Source organism: Megalobrama amblycephala, linkage group LG2 (assembly GCF_018812025.1).
Source record: "Megalobrama amblycephala isolate DHTTF-2021 linkage group LG2, ASM1881202v1, whole genome shotgun sequence".
NCBI classification, from domain to species: domain Eukaryota; kingdom Metazoa; phylum Chordata; class Actinopteri; order Cypriniformes; family Xenocyprididae; genus Megalobrama; species Megalobrama amblycephala.
In genome coordinates, this window is record NC_063045.1 from 14,854,929 (window position 1) to 14,872,387 (window position 17,459).

Sequence of the window (17,459 nt, forward strand, 5' to 3'; positions counted from 1 at the left end):
TGTCTTGGACATATCTTCTCTGTCTCAAAAAAGAAAGAAAAATAAATAAATAAATAAACAGAAACACTGTCCATTTCAGTTGTTCATGCTGCACCAATCACATCGCAAAGATATATGGTGCACCTCTTGTTCTCTTTTCTTGGAAAATAGCAAAAGAAATCAACAAACATTAACAAGAAAACCAAAAACAACTGTAAACAGCATTGTCTCATCCAGGCTTTAAGAACAGCGCAGGGAGTGCCTGGCTCTCCCACTGCACATTTCACACAGCAAAATCAATACTCTTGATATATATTTCCTTATGCTTTGTGCTGAGAAAACCAGAACTTTAACATGATCTTTATAAAGCAAAAAACCCGCCCCACCCCGAAAGCCACCCTCCCACCAACTACTCCCCCATAGAATCTGAGAAATGTGCTGCTGTTCCCTAATATACAGATTTCATATCTATAATAAGCTACTTTCCTTAGCATACAAACCATAGTTAAAGAATCATATTGTTAATATGAGTAGTACCTTTATAACACTTTAACCCCCGAAGCTTTCCCACCCTTTCCCCCCTTGAGCATGCTCACAGATCAAAGTTCGGCATGAAGATCTGAGGAACGAAACATAAATGTGGTTTGAATGAGAAAAACGCAAGTATGAAATGCTGGTGTTTTTTTTTTTTTTTTGTTCAGAAATACCTGTAGTGCAAAAACGTCCCCCCTTGTTTCTCGCGCAAACGCAATTTGTATTAACGCCATCGGTTCACCTTTCAACACATCAAGTTTCATTTTATATGCCTTTCCAATCTCATTTTTTTTTCTTTCAAGCTGTAATGATATCATCCTTCAAACTTATTAAACTTCAGGCACCAGTTGCCATTTTTAATTTGTATTACATTTGCTTTTACATGCAGGCCAAATTTAATTTGATTTTAATAATTCACATCTGGCATGGAGAGATTCTGTGAGGAAGGCCCTTGCAACTTGAGGTTATTAGACCGCTGATGCCCGAGGGCTGCATGTCTGTATATCACGACGTTCTGATATGCCACCACAGGACAGGAGAGGGGAGATGAAATGGAGAGAGTTCAGCAGAAAAAGGCTATTATAACCTGTGAATCGAATGCGATCCATTTCGGCGTGACCTGAGGCTAAAAAACGGCTGTGATATACGGGCGACGTTAATGTTTTCCAGCGAAACTTATTTCTGACGTCTGCGAAATTAAACATTTAACATACAGATATATTTTTAGGTAAGACAAACAGGTCAAATATCCACAGTGGAAATCAAATGAGGTCAAAATATGTGCTTTTCTGTCCTACCTAGATTCTAGAGCTCTGTTTTTGCATCTATTTCTGTTTATTTGTGAATTCTGTGAGGACCTGAACTTCCTGTACTTCTGTCACTATATTATCTTTCGTTTTGGCATATCTATGAAGGCAGTGCGGAACTGACGAATTGACAAACAGCGAACGTAGTGTAACGACAGCTTGGAAAAAATGGAAAAACGTATGAGGAAAGCAAAAAAGAGCTTGTAAATGCATAGAAAACAACTGTTTCAAGAATACTGTCCATTTAATAGTTAAAGACCCCATGAAATTGTTTGGTGAGTATAGAATTGATGCATTTCCTTTTGAAACAGGCCGGGGCATGACAATTTGTTTTAAAGGTGCCCAAGAATGCTTTTTCACAAGATGTAATATAAGTCTAAGGTGTCTCCTGAATGTGTCTGTGAAGTTTCAGCTCAAAATACCCCATAGATTTTTTTTTATTAATTTTTTTAAATGCCTTTTTTGGGGCATCATTAACTATGCACTGATTTTTTTCAGCGCGCCGCCCCTTTAATTTGCGTGCTCCCTGCCACACGAGCTCTCGATTATATTACAGCACATTTACAAAGTTCACACAGCTAATATAACCCTCAAATGGATCTTTACAAGATGTTCGTCATGCATGCTTCGAATTATGTGAGTAAAGTATTTATTTGGATGTTTACATTTGATTCTGAATGAGTTTGAGGCTGTGCTCCGTGGCTAACGGCTAATGCTACACTGTTGGAGAGATTTATAAAGAATGAAGATGTGTTTATGAATTATACAGACTGCAAGTGTTTAAAAATGAAAATAGCGACGGCTCTTGTCTCCGTGAATTCAGTAAGAAACGATGGTAACTTTAACCTCATTTAACAGTACATTAGCAACATGCTAACGAAACATTTAGAAAAACAATTTACAAATATCACTAAAAATATCATGCTATCATGGATCATGTCAGTTATTATTGCTCCATCTGCCATTTTCGCTATTGTTCTTGCTTACCTAGTCTGTTGATTCACCTGTGCAGATCCAGACGTTAATCCTGGCTGCCCTTGTCTAATGTCTTTCATAATGTTGGGAACATGGGCTGGCATATGCAAATATTGGGGCGTACACCCCGACTGTTACGTAACAGTCGGTGTTATGTTGAGATCCGCGTGTTTTCCGGAAGTCTTTTAAACAAATGAGATTTACATAAGAAAGAGAAAGCAATGGAGTTTGAAACTCAATGTATGTCTTTTCCATGTACTGAACTCTTGTTATTCAACTATGCCGAGGTAAATTCAAATTTTGAATCTAGGGCACCTTTAAATAGCCAACAGCCTTTAGTTTCAGCATCGGTGGGAGGAGCATTAACTCCAAAGCATCTGATTGGGCAAAAATTTATAGCGCAGGACGAGTCATCAATACTTTTGGTCTGTTTTCCAAGAAGAGAAAGACTAAAATTTAAATGCCGCATAGCATAAGCTAACACTGTGTCTACACAGGACGCGAGCTGTGCGACAAAAGACAATAGAACCCATTATAATCAGTGATCTTGTCTACACTGGATGCATCGCGGTGCAATGCGACACAACAAATTCCATTTTCTATTTCTGACGTAGTCCGAGTGCTTTGCAACGGCCGGTTTGTCGCGTTCAGCGTAGACAGCTTTTAGCTGTTGCGGCGCGACAACAGTCGCATCTGGTTTAGACACGGTGCAACAAACAGCCACCAATTCAGACTCCAATTTTGACTTCATCCTAGAGCATCTGATGAGACTAAAATTTGTAGTCAACAATATTTTGGGTCCATTTTCCCAGAAAACGGTAAATTAGTTTTGTTAGGTAACATTAGCCTTAGAGCTAACACACTAAACTACAATTTTGATTTCGTAGGGTCTTTAAGATTCTTGTCAGGTGCTTCAGAGTTGCGTATATTTGTGACTTGTTTGAGAGCAAAGCAACAGCTGCAGTTAAGTACACCATAATGTCAGACTCTGTGGCTTTTTTATTGATGAATCAGTTTGCTCCAACTGTAACCCCCCATAGCTGCTATTTGCAAGCTGTTCATGAGATCTTTACAGGCTGCTCATTAGACCTTTGCAGGCAGTTAGTGTCAAGTTAATCCATACCAGCCTGAGAAGCATATTCTTAGAAGTAAGTTTTTTTTTTTTTTTTTTTTGCAGATTCAACTAGTTGTCCCACAGCGTTTTCTATATCTTAAACTCATTTATTAGTGAAATGAACTCTGAAAACATCAATGCGGAATTGATTGTGCAGGTTTCCGAGGCGAAATTCGATTGCTATTTTGATGCTGCAAGATGGTCCCTGTAAAATTCTGATGTGCTTCAGAAATTGTAACAAGTTTACCAAGTTTGTCCTTTCGGTTGGTCTGTTACGAACCTCTACTTGGACATTTTGTGGGCTGTGTTAGGGTTTAAGGCTTGGTATATTTGTAACTGCTTGGTTCCCTTACCAGTGTGCTTTATCAGTTGATATTCAGCATTTGGCACCAACCGTTTGATGAGTATGTTCTTGAAAGATGAACAAAATGGATGATATGAAAGCTCTGCTTGTCTCTCGTAAAGGTAAAGTTGGGCGGTCATTAACGAAGCACGGTCGTAAACCTGATGAAATCAAACTAGATCCCCTTAGTAGAAAAAACACTAAATCGGCGCACAAAAACAAATGAACATTTCCTATCACTGTTGAGCGTTAACTGTATTTTTCGTATTATTTACCTGTGCAATGGTACAGCAGTTATATTGTGAATAGTTTGCGTTGAAGCCACAGGTACTTATTCTGCTCGATAAGTAAAGCTTTTGTCGGATAAATATGTTTGTTTATGTGTACTGAATAACTACCCAAGGTTTCGCTAAACCGGCGACACTTCGCACATGCATATATAGTAATTCTCAGCATTTGCTCTCTGGAATGTGACCTATTTCTGACATCTGAGCAAAAAAAGACGATGGATGATGGACCGTTCCCTCCCTCTTTTTTTCTTCATGAATGAAAATGGCAGAACATGCTCCTAACAATCTCCAATCCACATATTCTACTCCACTAAAATAGTATAGCTTTTAAAATACTTTTTTTCTTCATTTTTTTTTCTATTTTGTTTAAATATTCTGAAACCCAGTGGCTATAAATGTAAAAGGAAAATAAATCAAAATCCCTTTCCTCTTCCGACCTGAAGCGAATATTTATGCTTTTTTTCTTTTTTTTTTTAAACTTATGTCATTAGTAGTAGTTTGTAGTATTAGTATTGTTATTAATACCATATATTTCTGTTGAGGAATAAAAATGTTTGGTCCTTTGGTCCCTTTGGGGTGAAAGATTTATCAGTTTCACTGAGGACATGGAAACCTCTGTGAGCACAGAATGTCCTGCGTTTGCTGAAAGACGGTGACAGGAGAAAAGGAAAGAGGGAAAGAGACAGAAAGTCCACTAGCGGGACAAGAAGAACTTCTTTTTTTCCACTGCATTTTTCCTTGGTCTTCAAGTTTAACCCTCATTTGTCCAGTGTAATAAAAGCCATAAGCGCCTCTTCCTTTAAATAGCATATGTGTGTATAATATGTATATAGAAATCGAAGTTGTTCTCGCTTGTTTTTTTTCTTTTTGTTAGTTGCTTGACTGACGGTTCGAAGCTCAGCGAGAGACAGGACATGTTGAGTTCTCTGTCTTAAGAGAGATCTTCCTCTTGTCTTTCGAGCGCTGTGCCGAGTGTGGTTTGTCCACTGGTGCCGGTTCACCCGCAACCCTCCTCTGTACCGAACATCTTCATAAAATAAATGCTGATATGTCTTCAAAAAAATCCATTCATGTTGTTCTTGTTTGTTTTGAAAGAAAAAGTTAAATTCCTTTTGAGATTTCACTCTTCAAATCCTGCAAAAACAATAAAATTAATTATAATTAAATTAAAAATAAATATACAAAAGTACATATATAATAAAACTATATGTGTGTATATATATATATATATATATATATATATATATATATATATATATATATAAACACATTAAAGTAAACATAAAAGTACTATAAAATACAAAATGTATTTAATATTTAATAACAACAAAATATATAAAGGGATATATTTTTAAAAATAGTAATTATACAAATGATTATTATTATTATATATATATATATATATATATATATATATATATATATATATATATATTACTTTAATTTATATGTATATATTGTCGTTTAATATATATATATATATATATATATTATTGTATATATTTTCTTCTCAAATATATATACATAAAATACAATATATACTGAAGTACTATAATGTATACTAAATTTATTTAATATTTAATAATAAAAATAACAGCTATATATAGCCTATATATTTATTTATTTATTTTAAAATACAAATATATTAAATATATACAAATATAAAACATTAATATTAAAGTAAAACCATTATTATTACATTTATGTAATTTGAATAATAATAATAATACAAATTTAATATACTGAATATTTAATAAATCATAGAAACAAGTATCGAGTTTGTAAATATATTTAAAGGTCAAATACAGGTCTTGTGTCTTCCTGTTAAAAATCGTACCTGTGCTGTTACTGAGAGCCCTGTGTGGGTTGGGCCCTGTCAGTACGGGCGGCTCGCATCCTTCGGCCGTTTTAACTGCACTTTCAACCTCTTCATGCCGATCTGAAATCCGTTCATGGCCTGGATAGCAGCCTGTGCACTTGCTGGGTTGTCGAAGCTCACGAAGCCTGCGATGAGAACAGGCGTTTAATCAAGTCATTTGGGTACTAAAACTGATTATATGGCATCACATTAAAGAAACGTTAAAACATTCAAGTCAAGCCAAAAACTGCTTTTTTTTTTTTAACATACTGCAACTTTAACTCTATAAAATCACCATATATGCATCTGTGTGGGCTACTTTTGAACATATATAAGCCACTGGTGGTATAGAACAGGGACAAATTGCCCCATAGGACTCTGAAACAGGGCCACCCACAGCATTCAAACCACATTCGTCCATGACAACCCCAGCTTCCCATTCAAAACCATCAACTTTTAAAAGCCAGTGACCAAAAAGCCGCATTGAAGTGTGGATGCACTTTCGCTGGCATTACGAGTGTCATCAGGAACTGGTCGTGAACCGTGAAAAACAGCGGGTGCTTTCATCGGTCATCAGCCACCTGAGAGCAGAGTGGCCTAGGCTCCTAACCGCGCCTGCAAATGCCCTCATTTCGAGGCTTGTATCTATAAGACGAGAGGGTCTGCGTGGAGGTGAAGTGGGGGATAAAGCCACAAGGCTGCTTAATAGGGAATCTATGTATGTCAGTGCTCTCAGCCAAGTCCCATCGGTCCATCTCGGGCCGCGGCCCCCACCGCAGATTAATTACTCTACCGAGCGCCTGTTACCCAGACCTGACATTATGCAGTAAATGCATAGTGTATAAGTCAATACGGCAAATAGGTCCTACTTCACAAATTTATATCTTATTAACCTCCCCCAGGAGACGGGAGCTGCTATTAATTGTGGCTTGGGAAATGTCTCCCCCTGGAGCGGGAACAGATGTTGATCCATAATGGGCCTTTTTGCTTCACTTAGGACTTTCTTCTGGCTCAGGGATTTTTAAAAGGCAGTGCTCTGGTTTGTGGCTTGACATAGAATACAGAATGGTGTTTACACTGTGAAAGGGACAGAAACCGATTATTGGTTGATCTGAGACGGGTTGCATGCGGAAGCAATACTTGAGTCACTTAGGAAATACTTTTCTGTAGTTACTTACTGCTATTGGTTACACTAACCATGTTGTAATTAAACAGTTTTACTATTTTTGTGCAAATTTTTTTTACTGATATTATTTGGAGAAGACCGTGAGCCCAAGTTTATTTGTATAGCACTTTTCCCTTCAGTTTTGCTTTATATAAACTTGTTAAAGCTTGGCGTTTATAAAAAATGTGGTTTATAATGAATGCCACTATACTTTGTTTTATGCCTATATTTTCATTCCTGTTCTGTTCTGAATATAGTTACATCTAAAGTATTTGTTGATTGTTTATTCAACATTCTATGTATAAATTACAAGATAATCATAGAACATTAGAAAAAAATGGATGTGGAAAGAAATGCATGCTGATTTGTCTCACCAAAACATTTGCTCTGGTTGGTGGCTCTATCCATGAAGACCTTGGAGGAGATGACTGTACCAAATGGAAGGAACATCTGCATGAGCTCGTTGTCACCAAATTCCTGCGGTAGATGGTAGATGAAGAGGTTGCAGCCCTCTGGACCTGCAACACAAACATATTGTTATTCATTGTGAAGTTTCCTTTTAAGTGACAGAGACAACAAATGTTTTTGGTTTTTTTTTAAATGAAAATGAAAATCTGACTTTTTCCGCATTTTAAGTGTTATAATCCTGTCCCTGCTGCATCTACAAACTCAGAAAACATGAAAAAGGACAACCCAGAAACTTTGTTTTGGCAAGCCTATCTCTGCAAGCATGTGAAAAAACGAGATGCTTGTGACGTAGGAAGGGAATCTTATTATAATACCGCCCCTTAAAGGTGCTCTAAGTGATGTCACGTGTTTTTAGGCCAAAACATTTTTTGTCACATACAGCAAACATCTCCTCACTATCCGCTAGCTGCCTGTCCCCTGAACACACTGCAAAAAAACACGGTCTCTGTAGTCGCCACAAGCTCCGAAAACGGCAATAAAAACAAACTGGTCCAGCCTGGACCACAAAACATAATAAACATGCTCCAGCCAATAACCGACAAGAATGATTTTAAATGCGCGTTCATGACTGTTTCAGGAAGCACGGAGGGGAGGGGGAGGAGGAGGAGGGAGGGTCTAGCTAGCCTCTGTTTTGTTTGACAACACTTCGAACGTCAACAGGAAGTTACTCCACCCAGGATCGCTTAGAGCACCTTTAATCTGCACGCTTACACCCACGGCACCAACATTTTGTTTTTGCAACCAGTTCTAACGCCATGGCAAAAGTTCGAGCAAAGCATGCTAAGAGTTGCTGTAGTAGAGTGTTGTTACCATGCCATCATTTTACGCCGCACTGCTCCACAAACGAGGGTCAATTCAACTCCAGATTTGCACAAAAGGTTAACATGACAGCAAATGCTCGATGAGTTGAATCAACTCCATAGCAACTACATAAATGTATCCACTAACCATTCAGAAACGTCCAGTTGCATTCTAAAAGTTTTAAGTTCTCCATCAGTGTTCGACTCCGGGTTGAACAATTTAAGGCTGAACACCGTTACTGACAATCGTCATTTTGGCTGCGTGAGATTCTCCAGCTTTGTTGTTGTTGAGCAACTGAAGCAAGCTGTTAAAGCTCCGCCCACTTTTGTAGCTGCAGCTCATTTGCATTTAAAGGGACACACAAAAACGGTTTGTTTTTGCTCACACCCAAATAGGGACAAATTTGACAAGCTATAATAAATGATCTGTGGAATATTTCGAGCTGAAACCTCACAGACACATTCTGGGGACACCAGAGACATATCACATTTTGAAAAAGGACCACAATATGTCCCATTTAAATATTAGTACTTATATGTAAATAATAGACCTTAGTCAGGGTAGTACAAAAACTCCATAGTTTTGAAGGTTGTGAGTTATGAAAGTTTTGTGATCTAGGACCTTTATTCAGTGCAAGTCGTTGTAAAGACTGTGGCTGCATCTGAAATCGCACACTTCAGTACTATAAAACAGTTTGTGACAAAAGAAGAATGTCCGAATTCACAGTATTCATGAAACAGTAGGCAAAAAGTACCCGAATGACCTTCTACTTCTGCTGAGATTCTGAAGTGTGCTTATGATTGGGACACTTTACTATGAGGCCATGGGAGAGGATTTGTGAATGATAGTGAAATTATGCAATTGACCCTGGCAGGTCACATGATATTGACAACATGGCAAATGTAGTACAGATTACATTCATGCTATACGCATTCATACTATATATAGAACATACTTTTTTAGCAGTCGTAAAGTAAATACATAATTAAAAGAAGTACCTACTCAAGAGACTGGACACAGCTTATAAGTATATCCCTCGTAGCCTCATTTTTATCCGTGTTAAATTAAATATGGCATGTAACCTGACTAAGGTCTATATTGTTAATTTCAGGCATTTCATTCAGTTTGTCCCTCATCATCATGCATGTATATTGATGCATATACATAAAAACAAATGAAAAATCTCTCACCCTCACCTTCTCTCTGCTGCTGCTGTTGAATGACTTGTTGTGGCTGTGGCAAGCTTTGGCCAATAGGGGTCAGTGTGGTCGCAGGGTAGATGGCTGTACATACAAAGAGAAATTTGTTTGAGTACACAGCCTGTATTTATGTGATACAGCATTGAACAAGGCTACTCGAGAGAGCGAGACTAAAAAAAATCAAACTGATGCATGGTTGGTCAAAAACAACCTTCCATTTTAAGTAAGCGGCACAAAAAAACAATTCACCTTTAGAATTTATGTGGGTGTGTAGTATATATATTTATAGTTCACCTGTATATTGCTGCACCCCAGTGAAGGCCTGCTGTAGGGTGTCCGCAGCCGTGGGACTTTGGGTGGAGTAAGGGGGCAATCCGTTAGTGTACACAGCCTCGACTGCAGGGTGTCCATTGGGCTGGTGAGGGATGCTGGTAAAGCCGTTGACGATAGGAGTGACAATGCTGGGGACGGCTGATGTGGTGATGTTGGCAGGCGGTGAGCTGAGGCCTGCTGAGCCAGGAAAACAAACACAGACAGCACATTGTAGGTCAGTACAGTTACCAAAGAAAGTGTACAAAAAAGTCTACAATTTCACATTAAAACAGAGAAAATATATATATGTATATACACATTTAAAATGTTGTCAATGTGGGACGAGTTGAAAATATTTTCTGTGGTCATTGACAGCCTTCTCTTTTAACCAGTTAGCTTTGAGGCTATTGAGGCTAATGTTTTGGTACTAATAAACACTGACAAAATTAACTTGTAATATGTATACACACACAAATATAAAATTTACAATGTTTCTCTTTCTGGAAAACCAAAAAAATGTTGATGATAGTGATGAAAAATCAATGAATCAATCGATGAATCAATCGATGAATCAATCGATGAATCAATAGATGAATCAATCAATGAATCAATCGATGAATCTATCTATCTATCTATCTATCTATCTATCTATCTATCTATCTATCTATCTATCTATCTATCTATCTATCTATCTATCTATCTATCTATCTATCAATCTATCTACTGTATCTGTCTGTCTGTCTATAGTACACGCAGTAAATTTTATTAACAGTATAGGAGTAAGGTTCAAGGTTCACTGAAATTAAACAAAAGTATATATTATATTCATTATTTGTTAAATTATAATTAATTCATAATAATATTCATATAAAATCTATTAATAATTCATTTTATAATTCTTTATATATTATAGATAAGATACAGTATTACTTATTATAAGTAATTATAAAGTTTTAGAATATAACTCATTAAAGAGTCATTAACAATCATCATTACACTATATAATGCTGAATTAATGTACATTAAAACTATTAGAAATGGCATGGAAGCTTGGTTAATATATCAGACTTTAGAATATAAATGAATGTAGATGAACTGCTGAACTGTCAATCATTCTATAATGTTTGTTAATGACTCGAGTTACAAAAAAGTGGTTTCAAAGCTTACAGAAAAATAATTTGCAACCATCTGCAAAAAAATCCTTTAATAGACCCTTGCTGGCATGGGTCATGTTTGATCCCAAGCCTTGTTTCTGAGCTGTGGCTGTGCGCATCGGTACAACCTACAAAACAGTTCCCATAGGATACCATTTCAATCTATCTGCGAACAATGCTGGACATAGAGGACGGTCGTCATGGAAACCCCCAGCATGCCTCAATTACAATGTGGCGAAAGACTCTATAGAAAAGTCTTCATAGAAATATGACCAATCTGATGGATTCAAACAAGCTGCGGTGCCGTTCATTTACAGCACGACAGATTGTGAACCAAGTTTGTATTGAACAGAAAGGTTCCCAAAACTGTACTCAAGCCTCCCACTGCTGTAACCTGGGGGAATTCCAGTGGGCCGAAGAGAGCTCTTTACTCTCGTTTGTGCTATTTCCTGTTCCTAAGCTTTTTCGCAATTGTTTGCTTCCCACACAGCACATTGATGAATTAGATGACGCCTCTGCCCCATTCTTCCCGGAGCCCAGGAGACCGGCCACGTTCGGGGACGTCCGACAGGCAGCCTCAGCCGAACCGACCACACGTGCGGGGCCGAGCGGCAGCTGCGTGCTGTTATAATGTTGGGAATCTATCATTGTGATGTGACAGTTTCGAAAAGCTGAATGCTGATGGGAGGATCCAGCCCACGGGAAGGTTAGGAAACAGACTGAGCTAGTCATGGAAACTCAGATCATGTTCTGGATGAGGAATAAGACTTCAGTAGGCATCAAAAATAGCTATTAAGACGAGACAAATGATACGACTAGAGTGATACGAATAGTTAGCCCTGAAAAAATGGGTAGTTTCACACAGATCACTTTGTTGAATTCCACTGCACTGCTTTCCCGTTGTTCACTATGTAAACATGCGCTAGACGGATGTGCTGTTTTGCACAGTCTTGCGCATGATACAGCATTAAAAACACGACTCTGTTACAAGAAGTTAATAGAGAGGTGGATGAATGACATATTTTTGTAGGCCAACCTGGAAGTTAGCATCACCCTGGTTCCCTAGTCAAAAACCCAATAGGATATTTCTATTGGCTTTTGGATCTTCACAAATGAACACAACTTTTATGAATTTTGAAGCTTTAATACCATCGGAAGAAATGCGGGTGGGACATGACCCCACCACTTTTTGAAACATCTCACGACATGGAGGTAAAATGCCGCGTTTCCACCGAAATTAACCGGAAAAATTTGTCCCAGGAACTTTTTCCCCCAGACCTGTTGCTGTCTGTGCTTCCATCGCGGTCCAGTGATGTAGGACTGTGCACGACTTTCCAGTTCCCACTGGATTTCGTCCTTCTCATATAAGCTTAATAAAGGCTGAACCTTGACGTCGGTCCATCTGTCCTATTTTTTAAACTCCATTGTTGATTCAAATAGCAAACAACTCTTACTGCACTCACCACAACAGACATTTAAAAATGGTGGTTGAAATAAAATCCTTAATAAATTGAACTCAATGTACTACAGCTGATTGTACGCAAAATGTACGCAGCTGATTAATACGATTGTTTCTAGTAGCGTTTGATGTTAGCATGTTGCTAAGCTAACATTGACTACTATTTCTTTTAGGTTCTGAATACAATGTATATTTAACCAAGTTCTATTAATTAAAATTAGAATGTTTCTTTTTGTTTTGGATAACGTTACCCTAAGGTTCTCCTTACCTCTAGATATCTTTTAACCTGCTGTACGTCATGTTTTGTTTTGATGGACAAATAGGGCTCTTCATGCAAGATTCCTGTCACTTAATTTCAATAGTGTTTGATCAAAGAATATACACTGACAAGAAGCGAAACTCAATGGAACGTTCCATTGTAACACCGGCGCCCAGCAGCAGCCCTGCGTTTCCGCCATTTTGGTGTGAAAGCGACTCGTCGGTCCACTAGTTTCTATGGCAATATCAGCTGCTTTGTTAAAAGAAATCGTATATTAAAGCTGAAATCCAACCTGAATGATGACAACACAGGAAAATACTATTGCTAGTGATCATCAAATCCTTTTTACAGTTTATTTTACAGACTTTGTGTTTAAGTCTTCCACTTTTTTCACCAAACCTTTGCTCTCTAGAAACCCAGTCAGTTTGGGATAAGTTCAAGTATTAGCATTATAAACACTGAATTAATACCAACATATTAAATTAAATTAAGGACATGCGAATGTTGGACAGAAAATAACAGCTTGTTTTTGCAGTGTTGTATGTTAAAGCAAAAGTGTCCAAAAGTGGGAATTATGCGATAACGGACACAGCAATGCATCATGTATTATAAGATCATTATGTTTGTAGCGTGCTCCATTAAAATGTACAATATATATATATATATATATATATATCAATTCAGAGAGTGAAGTAATACTATTATTATTCCATTAGGTCAGATCTATATTGTTTGCTGCAAACATGAAGATCTTAAATGTATTAATTATTAATTTACTATTAATAAATGTGTAAAGTTGCATAAAATGGAAATACTCAATAAAGTAGGCTAACTACATTACCTCAGATGGATGAATGGTTGGATTCCACAACTGGTAAAATAAAACATATATAAGACAATACAACATTTACTGTGGGAGCCATAAAATTTACTGATGACTTAATTTAAAAACTGTTCTACTGCGCTTCTGATTTGGTTGTGAAATTCGCCGATTTTGGGTACGTAAGATGTGAAGGATTCTATGGTCCATTTGGTATTTTCACCCCATAATGGCGGCCGCGCTACCAAAGCGCCATCTAGTGACTGTTGCCCAAGAAGGATAAGAGTTTCGCCTCTTGGGTTCTATACTCTTTGGTGTGATGTTAGCATGTGGCTAAGCTAACAATGATCATTTAAAATAGATTTAGCTATTTTTATTGTCACTTTTTCAGGGTACCCCCAGGATCCTCCAAATGAAATTCAAGGCTTTTTAAGACCTTTTTAATACCATTTTAAATGAAATTCAATGCCAACTTCGTACCCATTCTGACAGAAGTATGAGGGGAAAATGTCAAATCTGTATAAATTTTGAACCCTAGAAAATAATTAATTCGGCATATATTTTTATACCTACTATAAATATTTTATTTACCATAGGCCTACTAAATGTAAACAGCAGTGTCTCTCTCATTGTTACAGAGTGTAATATAATTATATAGGCTAATACTATGATGTAATTGATGTAATACTACTAATGTAATTGATGTAATACTACTAATATACTAATATAATACTATTAATTGCAATAGTCTGGTGCAACTTCTCACATCCAACAAGGTGCATGGAATAAAAAAAATTAGTAATTTAGGAACAAAACCAGCAACACTCATAGATGCCATGGAGGGGTCAGAAATAAACAAAAAAACTGAAGCTATATATATCAACTTTATTTTGCCAAAAAATAAAAATCTCTCATTGTTATTAGTTTTTAACATTTAGTGGAAGTAGGCTGTTTTCCTTTACTTCATGCTAGCTTAAATAAAATTAAAATCTTGCACTGAACAACACTGTACAGAACAAATACAACCCTTAAATACATTTGTACACTCTTCTGTTTTTTGACATGGTAGCATCGGACGCGTTTCGGTGATTTAAAACTACGCTCGTGACTTAAAGTCGAGTGCTTTTACTGTAATTTAGGCAAGCGCGCTCATAATAGAAGCGACGCGGTTGAGAGCGCGGCGGCTCATGGTTGCATAGCAACGACAGACGCCACGGGAGCGAAAGCGCATTGAAAAGAAGGAGAATGCCGGCGCGGCCGCGTATGTGACGCGTACTAGAGAATAATAATTATAATAATAATAATAATAATAATTTAGCGGGCCGGATTATGTTTTATTTTTGAGATCAGTTGCGGGCCGTAAATGGCCCGCGGGCCGGCAGTTTGAGACCACTGGACTAGACTATCACAGAACGCTGACACAATCAGCTACCCAATGATGATTTTCATTCAATCCGAGCACAGATATTGACTCGTATTACTCGTATAATACTCGTACTCGGCAGAAGTGCTTTATCCGTACCGGATACTCGTTTCAGCCGAGTATCCGGCTCATCTCTAGTAATTTACCTCACTTGCCTAGTAACCATAGTAACGGGTGCGCGAGCTTTCGCGCTTACTGCTATGACGTGGAGCGCGAGGTGCACTCAACATTACGCTGCATGAATTTTTAATTAGCCTACACTAGTAACAGTTCATTTTGTTACGGTATGAACTTAATCCTAGGAAAAGTTAAAAAATAAAAAAAAATAAAATAAGACCTTTGTAACGAAATCCAAGACTTTGTATACCAAATTCAAGGCTATTAAGGCCTTAATTTTAGATTATCAAATTTAAGACTTTTTCAATGCTTTTAAGACCCCGCGGGTACCCTGCTTTTTGGTACGGAATGAAATTATACATTTATAAACAGATTGTTTCCTTCAGGTTTGCAGAACGTTCCCATAACTGTGAGACATAAAGTGAGACACCTTTTTGGAACCTATGCAATGGCCAATAAAAATATGTAAAAATAATGGGAAAAAGACACAATTTATCATCAACAACAGAATAAAATGTTGTAACTAGCATTACTCTTACTATGTCCATTTTGAATTTAGTTTTTCACTGAGGTTAAAGGCATTCTGTTATTGCGTTCTATGAATATGAGAGAATCAAGTAATTCAGTTTACTATTTTATAGTATAAACATTTTGCACTGGTCCCATGTACTAACGCATGACACGCAATTTGCAGATCAAGAGAATCGATAGGCAATTCTAAGTGTAGATCCAGGTGCGCACAGTATCATCCTTTCCTTTTGTGGTTCTGTGTGGTCTATATCATAGCAATTTGTTCCAGATGGAGTCTATTTTGGCATCTAATTCCAAAAGTCCAAAATAATTCCATCTGTTATTAAACAAATCTTTTATCTGTCACCCCCGTTAGTATGTTGAGCTCTATGAGTTGTTGAGTATTCTGCAAATACTGTTATTTCATGTTAGGGAAGTGTAATTGGATTTACATTACTGCAATCTGCCCTCGGTGCATCATGCTGATTTGCACCCGATGGTGACTACAATGAGGAACAGCTTACCATATGCACCAAAAGGATTTATTATGCAAATTATACACTGAAATCAACAAGGAGCACTGGAACCGTATCGGTTAGCACTGCAGCCAAACCAATCACAATAACTAACTCCCATCACATCCATATTTTTTATACACGGGCTGGCTTATGTTTATTTACTCCTGAATTTATAAAGAGGTTTGCTCTGGTGTAATGCAACACAATGGAATCTTTATGCAACAAAATGTCTTATGTCTTTATGCTACAAAATGCCACTTAATGTCCACAAAAGCATAGCCATAAATACTTTTATGGTAATTTACGAAATTTTCTTCCACTATATTGTCCATCTCACACATAAACACGTGACCGCAATTCACTCTTAATGGAAATTTGGCCACTTTTTACTCCTCCTCGTGTTGTTCCAAACCCATATGACTTTTTCTTCCATCAAACAGAAAATCATAGTGCTTCTATGGTCATTTTTTGAAGCCCAACAGCTCCAGTCCCCATTCCTTTCAATTGTATGGAAAAGAGCAGCGTGAACATTCTACTCAATGTCTGATTTTTTCATCCACAATATATATATTTAGTTTTCAGGCAAACTATTACTTTTACTGTCAGTGACCAACTGTAGCACCGTAGTACATTAGTTTAAAGCTATTAAATAATATTAAACTAAATATGGGTTAAAACTACATCCCACAAAGCACAATCACTGCCTACTGACACCACTGGGGACTGTTTTGCATTAAATTTCACAAGTTCTTCATGCTTGGTGACAGAAAAATGGCAAAATACCCAAAGAAATATAAATCAGTGTAAATTCGAGACTATTTAATCCAAATGCCGCAGAAATGCAACAGTGGGTTTTAGTCTTTAACCATTTTTAAAGGTATTATAAAAGCTCATTCAGTAAATGACGGATAAATGACTCCAAATGATCTTCAATGTAGTCTAGTGGAACTTTTAAGAACATTTTAGCTTGCTAGCAAGTCTTAAATAGACATCAATGCAACTGTAAGCCTCTAAACATTCATTTCAGGTACTTTACAAAATAAAATATGCATAAACATCATGATTTTTACAACCAGTGTCTTCCTTAAACAGAAAAACAGCATATTTGAGGGCACCAGCATGCAATACAACTTGTGCAGCTGCTCCGTTTGAAACGCTTTCAGGCTTTCGTACGAGCATAATCTCTATTTCGCGGCCCCCGTGAGACAGAGAACAAAGTCAATGGGTTTTATGACCCTGAAGGCACACAAGGTGAACTCAACCGTCCCCATCATGTTCCGCGCCCCTCGGATGGCTCGCAAATACTGCACCTGACACCTCATTAACTTCGTCCGGGGCTTTAAACACAACAGAAA

The 17,459-nt window shown here is 37.4% G+C and overlaps 1 protein-coding gene across 17 annotated transcripts in view; it reads right to left on the bottom strand.

The window, feature by feature from the left end:
* Positions 1 to 4,881: 4,881 nt before the first annotated feature.
* celf5a (cugbp, Elav-like family member 5a) overlaps positions 4,882 to 17,459 on the bottom strand; it is a 241,567-nt gene continuing 228,989 nt past the window's right edge. For 8 of the 17 annotated variants that reach the window (XM_048182960.1, XM_048182955.1, XM_048182957.1 and 5 more), the window contains exons 8-12: positions 9,827 to 10,042; positions 9,524 to 9,616; positions 7,439 to 7,582; positions 5,879 to 6,045; positions 4,882 to 5,175 (exon numbers count right to left, since the gene is read on the bottom strand). In XM_048182960.1, the coding sequence (XP_048038917.1) occupies positions 5,918 to 6,045; positions 7,439 to 7,582; positions 9,524 to 9,616; positions 9,827 to 10,042 (581 nt within the window). In that variant the 3' untranslated portion in view covers positions 4,882 to 5,175; positions 5,879 to 5,917. The remainder of the gene's footprint in view (positions 5,176 to 5,878; positions 6,046 to 7,438; positions 7,583 to 9,523; positions 9,617 to 9,826; positions 10,043 to 17,459) is intronic. The other 9 variants (XM_048182963.1, XM_048182962.1, XM_048182958.1 and 6 more) reach the window with 3 other exon arrangements.